The 10,120-nt window shown below is 35.9% G+C and overlaps 1 protein-coding gene across 1 annotated transcript in view; it reads right to left on the reverse strand.

Moving 5' to 3' along the window:
• LOC107669526 (regulatory-associated protein of mTOR-like) overlaps positions 1-10,120 on the reverse strand; it is a 183,514-nt gene that overhangs the window by 80,011 nt on the left and 93,383 nt on the right. The window contains exons 13-15 of the mRNA XM_016461796.1: positions 6,162-6,282; positions 5,804-5,944; positions 2,469-2,624 (exon numbers count right to left, since the gene is read on the reverse strand). Of these exons, the coding sequence (XP_016317282.1) occupies positions 2,469-2,624; positions 5,804-5,944; positions 6,162-6,282 (418 nt within the window). The remainder of the gene's footprint in view (positions 1-2,468; positions 2,625-5,803; positions 5,945-6,161; positions 6,283-10,120) is intronic.

Raw genomic sequence — 10,120 nt, forward strand, 5'->3', positions numbered from 1 at the left:
GGGATGTTGAGACAGGAGCTTTTCAAGTATGGATTCAATTTTGTTTGTTTTTTATTTTTGGGTTACATTCTGCAAAGAAGAATGGGCCAAAGCTCTACAGCAACGCTGTACAAGACTGCTCTGTAGTTATCAGAAGCGTTGCTTTGCAGATTTTGTTGCTAAAGGTGGCACAACCAGATTTTAATTATCTTTATTTAATGGTATTATAGTATATGATTTTATAGTTTTATTAGTTTAATTTGTCACATGGGTGATATGTGTTGGGTAAATGTGTATTTTAATTTGTGTATTTATGCAACTATTGATGAATATGTTTTATAATCAATAGAGAACACACATAGTTTTGATGTTAATATTTACCTTTAATAAACACATTATTAGAAAAAATGCAGTGCTTAATTTTGCAGTAAAGTTGACTGTTTGGTTAAAATATGCATGTGCTTAAATGGCTGTGTTAATTGTTTTGAGAGCAATTACATTGGAGAAAAGTGTCAAATCGATTGAGAAAAACTAATGATATAGGCCTAGCCTAGCTTTCTAACATCCCCATGTTTAAACTAAAATAAATGTTTAATGATTGTGAGTTATATATTTTTTCTGCATGTTATTTGCAGGGCTCCATGAAGTGGTCTACACATTTTCAACATAGGCATAAAGTCAGGGACAGTTAAACTTATTAATTCCTGCAGGTTTTCATATAGAGATCTGTGTCAGTGTAAAATCAGTACAAAATCTAATTTGAAGCCAAAACCTAAAGAAAACAAGAAAATAATTTCTTACGATGCAGAATCAGAATTTGAACAGCCTCCTTGCACTATAATATACAAAATATACACCGCTAGAGCATCAATCTCACAGTCAGTACCAGAACTGTGACCGCATAAAAATTATTTGTATTATTGTGAAGCGAGAGAGATGAAGAGTTCTTCTCTTTTGTGTGTGTGTGTGGACATGCTGTAGGAAAATTCTGTGCATTTCACATCCAGTTTATTCATAGTCGAGTGGTAGAGTGTTGGTCAGCATGTCAACGACAACAATTACAGAATGTGCATGACGTTGAAATGAATGTCATTTTATTAGTAGAATTACTAAAAGTACATTTTAAAAATTTGTATTTGTGACTAATATTAAGTAATGTGACAATATAGACATTGAGTGTAGGTATAAATATGTGTATTGAACAAGCTACCACTTTTAATGCTCCGATGCAAAGTAAACCATCTCATTTTAAGGTACAATAATATAATTCAATGATATAAATAATACTGCACACCTGTTAAAAAGTATAAAAATCTAAAATATGTTGTAGTACTATGTAGCATAGAATAAAACGTAAGCACAGGTTCATGGTCTTGACATTTACTATGCTGCTTGAATAAGTACTATTAAGTTTGCTTCTGTGAATATTAATTATTTCTTAGATTATCTACTGATTCATCAAATCTAGGCCATTGGCAAGGCAAAGTTGACTGCTAAAAATGAATTAAATGGTGATTAAAGCACCACTTACCAGTCAAAACCTACAAATGCATTTTGTTGAATTTTTAGGTTTGGCAATGTGTGTGGGTGAAAACATTTGAAATATAGGTATGTCTTATTATGTTCACCTAAATGGATATCACCACCTTCAAATCATTCGCCACATTATATAATTGTTTTTGCTAGTGTTTTTCTTCTACAGAGAACTGTACCAACCAAAAATCAGAACTTCAAAGATTCTCAAAAACCTCAAAAAAAAAAAAAGAAAAATGTTGCATCATATCTCAGATAGCCTACATTGGATTACACAAGATTTGTATTTGAAAGAGAACCAGTTCTAAAGAAGAAGAATTTGCTTTTTGGGTTAAAATATTTTTTTTTATATGAAATTCGAATGGTATGACAATTTGAGATTAGACTGTACAGAAATGGAAATCTACACGCTACTACACACACACTACATACATGTAGTCACGCAATGCTGATGTTGTTAACATTAACAATTTGAGAACAAAGTATAACAGTAATAATAATTTGCATGGTTTGATGTGATATGAGCTAACCGTTTGTTAGATTTAATCACCATTTGTAGCGCAATTTATTGTAGCGCAGCTGGTCAGAACAAAAGTGTCAAAAGTGTTACTTACTCGTTCAGATGACAATATCTGGTAAAAATTCATATTTGGGTCATACTTTCAAGACATAGAATCTGGTATTCCGAAGTACAGTGAATAGCCACACCAGTGCGGTGACTGACAGCCACACATCAAAACATTAGATTCATCCACGCTGAGGAGCCGTGCACAACCCCCATAAAAAGATAATTCCACAAATAACTGCAATTGCAGGTTTCAAACAGAGATGGCGACAAAGAGGCAAAATTTACAGACTGCAGCTTTAAAGAGGCATTTGGCCTATTCAGAGAGACATTTTCAAAGAAAGCTGATGAAGGTCTTGTCTATGATTGTTGCTGAAACAGGGAGTCTTACCAATGAGAGAATTCAAGGAAGAGTACGAGCTGACTCTCCTCATCTTGTCGATGGTTTCAAAGGAGAGAAGGTATTCATCATTATCAGGGCTGCCCAAAGTACTGCTGGCACTGCTGCTGGTGCTCAGGTTCCCTGGAGAGAATGCTGCCGGTCCACCTATAACACAGCGGTGGACAGTTACGGAGTAGTTTTACTTCGTTACTGTACTTAAGTACATTTTTCAAGTATCTGTATTTTACTGGAGTAGTTTTATTTTGAGTAACTTTTACTTTTACTTCACTACATTACAAAGCATAAGATCATACTTTTTACTTTACTACATATTATAAAACATATCGTTACTCCTTATAATATATCACGTGCTCGGACACGCAGAAGTGGTGTCTGATTCAAGAACAAACTGATTCTTTTCAATGAACCTTTTAAATCGGTTCGCAAATAGCACCAAACTATATATTCACGAATTAAGCCCGGCTCACACTGTGCGATTTTGGCCACGATTTGGTCGTCTGAGAAAAAATGTTTAAATCCTAAAAGAGTCCTAGGCTAAAATCTGTAGTCTTTGATCGTTAGTTTGACATGTTCACCGACAGCCGATTAATGGCTGTTGTGATCAAATTTGACCTCCGACGAACTTCTGGCAGTGTCAGAAGATTTGGCGCACAGTCCTGCAGTGTGACATCTCCTACGACGAACGTCAAACTGTCTTCGTTTTTCAAGACAAGCCATGATCAGAATTAATACTAGAGATTTCTTCTAACTGCATAAACTCCGGCGCTCCCGTCCTCCAATCACGGAATTCATCTGATATGTTGCCTTTGCTATGATAAACACCAGTTGCGCTGCTCTTTTCATGTGGGTGTGAAGTGCTGCTTGCACTATTCTGCATAAATACACCGGTATTGCTGCCATTCATATACTTTTAATGATAGTCAACATTACAGCCCCGTGTGCAATGCAGCTCGCAGTCACTAAACGTGTATGGGTTGATAATGTAGAACTCCGGGCAAGTTTTCTTGCGTGCAACCGTTTTTAACACGTCTTGACTATCGTACAGTCTGACATTAATGACAACTGAGATCCCACAGTGTGACATGATCATCATGTTCGTACAGTCTGACAAGTACAATCCTAAAGGACTTTTAAAAAAAATCGCACAGTGTGAGCCTGGCTTTAGAATGAACCGATTGCAGCTGTTCTCAAGTCGACAACTCACTGATTCAAACGAACCGTTTAGTGCGAGTCTCCAGTGAACTGAATCTAAGAACCGGGAGATCTTGTGAGCGCGCGCGCAACTGATGCTGCTAAAAGTAAGTTACTAATGTCGAATTTTAGGATTAATTATTGTAACTGAAAATCATATTTAGGTCAAAACTGTCAGTTGTTTGTGAACTAAATCTGCTGTAAAGGGTGATCTATTTAAGCCCACTGAAATGCTTGAATGCAGACACATCAACATCAGTGTCTCTATGTTTTAGGTAAAAAAAAAAAACGAAAATAACAGACTAAATAAAATAACTCATGCACGTTCATATACCCATATACGTTCATATACGTAACGTTAACAGTTTTATTAAAATGCTACACATTTAGCCCTATGTGACGTCTGTTTTTATATTATTTATCAACAGTATACATTTTTATATTGATTAACTAACCGAGTAGACAGATATGAATGTTTATTCATAACCATACTGAAAATAAGTAAATATTGTTAGCTGATGCTAACTGTCTAGCTAACAAGCTTGCTGGTGCTAAGTTGAGGTACTTTTTAGTTTACTTTTTAAGGGGAAAATCCCAGGTATTTTGAGCAGTTAGGCATGGGCCAATAACCGGTTTCAAGGTATACCGCGATTTGAAAATGTCACGGTTTCAAAACCACTAATATTTTCCATTATACCGTTCCTGCGTTATGCGTTGTTTTTCATGTCTTCTCAAAGACTGAATGTGTAGGAATCTCTCAGGTTGAGTGCAGTGTAGAGAGTAACACGACCCTCCTCCTCCTGTTGGTGCGAGCGAGCGGTCAGTCACATGCGTGTATGACGGCCGAAGGAGCTTCCTTTTTTGTTTGTAATTTCACATTTGTAATACCATAACGTGAAAGTGCCGCTTTTCTATCGTGAATGTGCCGAATCTGCTGTTGTAATTACAACCGCTAATGATAGAGAAGGGTAGGGGGAGGCCGGGTGAGTGCTGAGCTCTCGTGCCTCCATTGGTAAAAAAAATTAGCCAATCACCATCGAGTGCGTTTCTGAGGGGAACTAACTGTCTTCAGAAAAGTATTTACTTTTCATCTCGTCTCTGTATAGTTCGTATTAAAGCAGTGTTTCAGCGCAGCGCTGCTTTATGGCGGTAAACAAGGAAACGCTGTATCTGCTGCTCCATGAGCGCCTCCTGCTGTCAGAGAGTGAATCTGCATCTCATTCAGGCTCAAAGAAAAAATAAACAAATTATACTGTTCCTAATATTCTCTCTGTTGCTCAAAAACAAAATAGATTGTGTTCATCGGAATTTTTTTTTTTTTTTACCCAGTCATTTAAAAATAACACATTTTAGAGCTGTAAGACAATACCGTGATACCGTGAAACCGTGATATTTTGTTGCTTAAGGTTATCATACCGTCAACATCTCATGTTAGCCCATGCCTAAGTAGGATTATAAAAAAAAGATGTGCTAATATTTAATTAAATTAAGTAGCCTATATAAAATTGCAAAATAAATCTATCTCTCAGTACTTTTTTACTTAAGTACATAAAAAAATCGAGTACTTTTGTACTTTCACTCGAGTAAAATTGAAAACGGAGTACTTTTACTTTTACTGAAGTAATATTTTATTATATGGATCTGTACTTTTACTCAAGTACTTGATTTGTGTACTTCATCCACCACTGGCCTTTTTAGCCTGTTTTATTGATCAGGATAGTACAGTGTAATTGGGGAGAGGGAATGGGAATAAGATAACTCGAGTAAAATTGAAAACGGAGTACTTTTACTGGAGTAATATTTTATCATACGTATCTGTACTTTTACCCAAGTACTTGATTTGTGTACTTCGTCCACCACTGACCACTGATCACATAAAACAAAAATAAGCATTGTTAGGAATAGGGGTGGGTGATATGCCCAAAATCTTATATCACGATATAAGGAATTTGATTTTTCACTTATAAAGGGGACGTATTAAATCTACAATATGACCCGCAGTTTAGCAGCATGATTTTATGGCAATCACATTGACATTGTGAACTGTTGAAAGATATATAAAAAACAATTAAAACTGAAAATTTTGTACCAGAGATTTCAGGCTTAGTGATGTAGAGTCGAGTTTGACTCACCCTCCTCATTGAGATTGAGGTTCTGAAGACTCTTATTGAGGGTTCGAGCAGTGGTGGCAGCTCTTAGGTTTGTATAGGAGTTCACTGATCGTAAACGAGGGATGGCAGGACTGTCCCTACCCGGGGTAACATTTCCTGTCTCTACACATACACACACATACACACACAAAAATCAAGGCAGCTGAAACATCAGATATACAACAAACCATGACTATGGTTTGATATGTGGAATAGATAGATAGATAGATAGATAGATGATAGTACATTGCGCAGTATACAGTACATTACTGTAAGCAGCATTTATTGCTTTTGTTTAAACTATAAATCACTAAGAAATAAAACAGTTATAAATAATTACCTGTGGAATTTGCAGGAGAGGGTACAGCATAGTTTTTCTCTTCCTCCATGAACTGCAGAGCCACAGTACAGAAATTACTCTCATACTGTTCGACTAGGTGACTAAGAGCAACGACCAGCTCCTAAACATGACAAAAAAACAGGTAAATAAAAGTTATTGAATGTAAACAAAGTCATAGCAGGTCATCATGAGCCAATGCAGGTCATCTAAAGTCAGTATAGATCAACATGGGTCAGTTAGTTAAACAATAGTCACAACAGATAAACATGAGTCAATGAAGGTAATCAAGAGCCAGTACAGGTAGACTGTTTTAATTGCTTTTAATTTTGCTCTCACTAGCTCTTCTTAAAAAGGTCCTGCGGTGTGGCAAATGAAGTAAAAATATTCCATGTAGTTCAGTTAATATAATGCCATATATTCATTCTGTAATAATTAGAATTAATATAAAAAGTATTTAATGTCAACTACAACAATACAAGAGTGATGACAGGTCATAAATCAACACCAGTAAACATCAGTCAGTAGGCTACAGGTGAAAAGAGTCAATACAGGAAGACACATCTAAAAACTGGTTAAACAAAACTGGAAAAAACAACAACAACAACAGTATAAGAACATGTGGGTTATAACAGAAACACATTAAAATCAGTTGAGATTGAATTAGCCAAATCAGCTGTTTTGAATTACTCTGTATTATGATCACTATTGAGCTGCAAACTGAAAAAGCCCATGACATTTTAATTTTTGCTAGGAACTTCAGTCAAGCAATTTGCCCCACCCTAAATTTCATAAACATGTTAAACTACATTACCAGAGGAGAGAACATGTTGAACCTTTACACAAACATCAGCAATGCAGGGTAATGCAGCTACCCCAGTTTGGATTTTGTAGACTACATCATTGCTATGGTAATTGCTGTATACAGGAAATGTACACTTCTCAAACGGACCAAACCTGTTGCAAAGCTGATTACTGGAGGCCAGAAGAAACAAGCTCAGCTTTAAAGGAGTCATGAAATGAAGAATCAAAATGTTCTTGATATTTATATACATATGAATGCACTGTAAGTCGCTTTGGATAAAAGCGTCTGCTAAATGCATAAATTATTATTATTATTATTATTATTATTATTATATGAGATTACTCTACTTACTCTCAAAGCTGACTAACATGCAATATTCTTTTCTACTCCTCTGAAATACCCAGATTTGAAATCTGGAGAATTATGACGTCACATTTCTGCTGTCATATGTAATCAAAGAGGTGTGTTCCGAACAACTCGTCTGTCCATCAGCAATACAGCTGTTGAATAAAGATGTTGAGTAAGTCCGTCAAACTCTGATGTTGTTCTGTTAGCGGATGTAAAGAAATTGCAAAACTGTGCAGAGCCTTTCTAAAGATTTGAGCTTTATAAATGCATGGCTAAAGTTTATTTTTAATAACATGCCTGAGCAACTGAAAGATTACGTTTTTATTTGTTCTTCACATTTCACATCGGACTGTTTTGTGAATTATTCTAAACATGCTGTTCATTTTCCACAACATCTTTTGAATCAAATCTCACATCAAATCAAGTTTTTGAGTTCTGTTTTGAAATCTAGTGCAGAATTGTATAATGACAGCATTTTGTTTATTTAGATTATTTTCCTCACCGATAACCGAAGCTCATTAGTCGATCATTAAGCAGTAAGATTAGAATGTCTTTTTTTGTCACATCATACACCTGCAGCGCTTCTGTGAATGGAGAAAAACAGAAATGAAGTATATAAAAGTAATAAAATAAATAAGACTGTGTGACAAGTATAGGCTACGCTTGTTTCTGTGAAAATTCATTCAAAACGCATTCTATTTTTCTTTAAATTTTTATTTTATAAAATCCAACTAATCGTGCAGGCATCTCTCTCACACACACAACATATCAGTTTTAGCATTGCTAACTTGACATTTCAGCCATTTACCTTCAAACTAAAATGCAGTCAACCAAACAGAAAAGTTACACTGCTCAATTTAAAAGGTCCACTGTAAAATCAGCATTTTATGTGGATATTGGAACACGAGTTAAGTTCAAAGCCTTGTTTACATAATGAATAATTGTCTAGCAACCAAATGTTGCAGGGCAAAGAAATGAAAACATTTGGAGCAAAACATTTCAGTTTTGCTTTAAATAAATTAATTTTAGCTTGACGTTTGATGTTTTTTTTATAAAAAATGACACTATAGCCTAATTTGTGTTTGATTTTATAATTTAATATATAACTTTATAGCTACTTATTTTTCATTCTTGTTTTGTTCTGAATACAGTTAAATGTAAAGGATTTGTTGTGGAGTGAGGGGAACTAAATAGGCTATATAGCGTCACTGTACATAATGACTTCACCCTAGGCTAAAAGATTGTGTATTGAGCATTTTTCAGCAAATGGTTGTCGTCAGTCCACATGCAAGCACAGCAATAGCCATGGTTCACTGTGGTGACCATACTCCTCTGATGTTCCCCTTAAATCTGGAAATAAGGTAGCCCTTAGGTATCATAAAGGTAAAATAAAGCTATATACGGATCTACACACACACTTCAACACCTGAGGCACAAAGAGCATGTGGCAGGGCATACAGGCCATTACTGACTACAAGACTGCATCTAAGCCTGTCAACAGCGATTTTATCCATCTGATGTGTTGAATGACTTCTATGCCCTGTTGCATAGAATGCACTTAACAACACTCCTGGAAAGAAGTCTGCTGTCCACGGCAGAAGAACTTTATTAAAGGTTGATTAATGTAAAGCCACTCAACCTGGAAAGATTCCTAGTCAGATGCTCAGGGACAGTGCAGTCCAATTCACAAATGTCCTCAGAGTAATCTTCAACATTCCTCTGAGCCAGGCAACTGTCTCAGTATTCTTTAAGGTGATGACCATCACATGTGCGTAAGAAGAAAATAACGTCCTGCCCTAATGACCATTGTCCTATGGCACTTACACACATACTTATGAAGTTCTTTGAGAGGATTTTCAAAGACCACATTAAATTTCCCTCCATATTCAACACCATATAGTTTATAAAACATGCCCTTGGCCTGTTTTTCTTACCTGGAAAACAAGGACACCTATTTAAAAATGATGCTCATTGATTTCAGCTCAACACTGAACACAATCATCCCTCAAAAGCTGACTGAAAAGCTGGACAATCTGGCCCTTTCAGTGTAAACAGGACTATGTAACAGTATATAAGGACTATATAACAGAGAAACCACAGTGGATTTCGATTGCCTGCAAAACCTCAAGCACAATCATGTTGAGCATGGACCTGCATCCACCAGACCAATATCTTCTTTTATGTTCAACAGAACAAAGTCAGTCATAAAGGTTTGGTTTTTGATTGTTGGGTGAGCTTTTCCTTTAAGACATAATTTTATGTGAAAACTTGCCAGGATGGGCATTTTGACTAAATTTTGTAGATGCAATACATAGTGAAAGAGAATTCAATGTGCTACTCACAAAGGATTGTACCTGGAGAATTAACATCACCTTCATAATATCTCCCCCCATCCTCACCACCTTCTACAGGGGCACCAACAGCTGAAGTACTGCCTGGCATGGGAACTCTAAAGCTAACCACCAATTTCAAATCCCTTTAGCAGACAGTAAAGACAGACGAAAAATTACTGGAACCTCTGTCCCAACAATCCATGTTATTGTGCACTGTCTGTTGTAGCGTCTGGACCAATCAAACACACAATATATATTTTGTTAGCTATATTTAACAAATACTCTGTAACACCCCTATAACATTCCTTATTTCTCTCCTCTTTACTGATTAAGCTTTAATCCTTTCCTATACCAACTGTATGCGTGTGTGTGTGTGTGTTTGTGTGTGTAGTGTATGTTAGACCAGTTTAAGTGTTTATGTGTATGTTAGACCAGTTTAAGTGTTTATGTAGTATGTTAGACTAGTTTAAGTGTTT

Source organism: Sinocyclocheilus anshuiensis, unplaced genomic scaffold (genome assembly GCF_001515605.1).
Source record: "Sinocyclocheilus anshuiensis isolate Anshui unplaced genomic scaffold, SAMN03320099.WGS_v1.1 scaffold612, whole genome shotgun sequence".
Lineage (NCBI taxonomy): Eukaryota > Metazoa > Chordata > Actinopteri > Cypriniformes > Cyprinidae > Sinocyclocheilus > Sinocyclocheilus anshuiensis.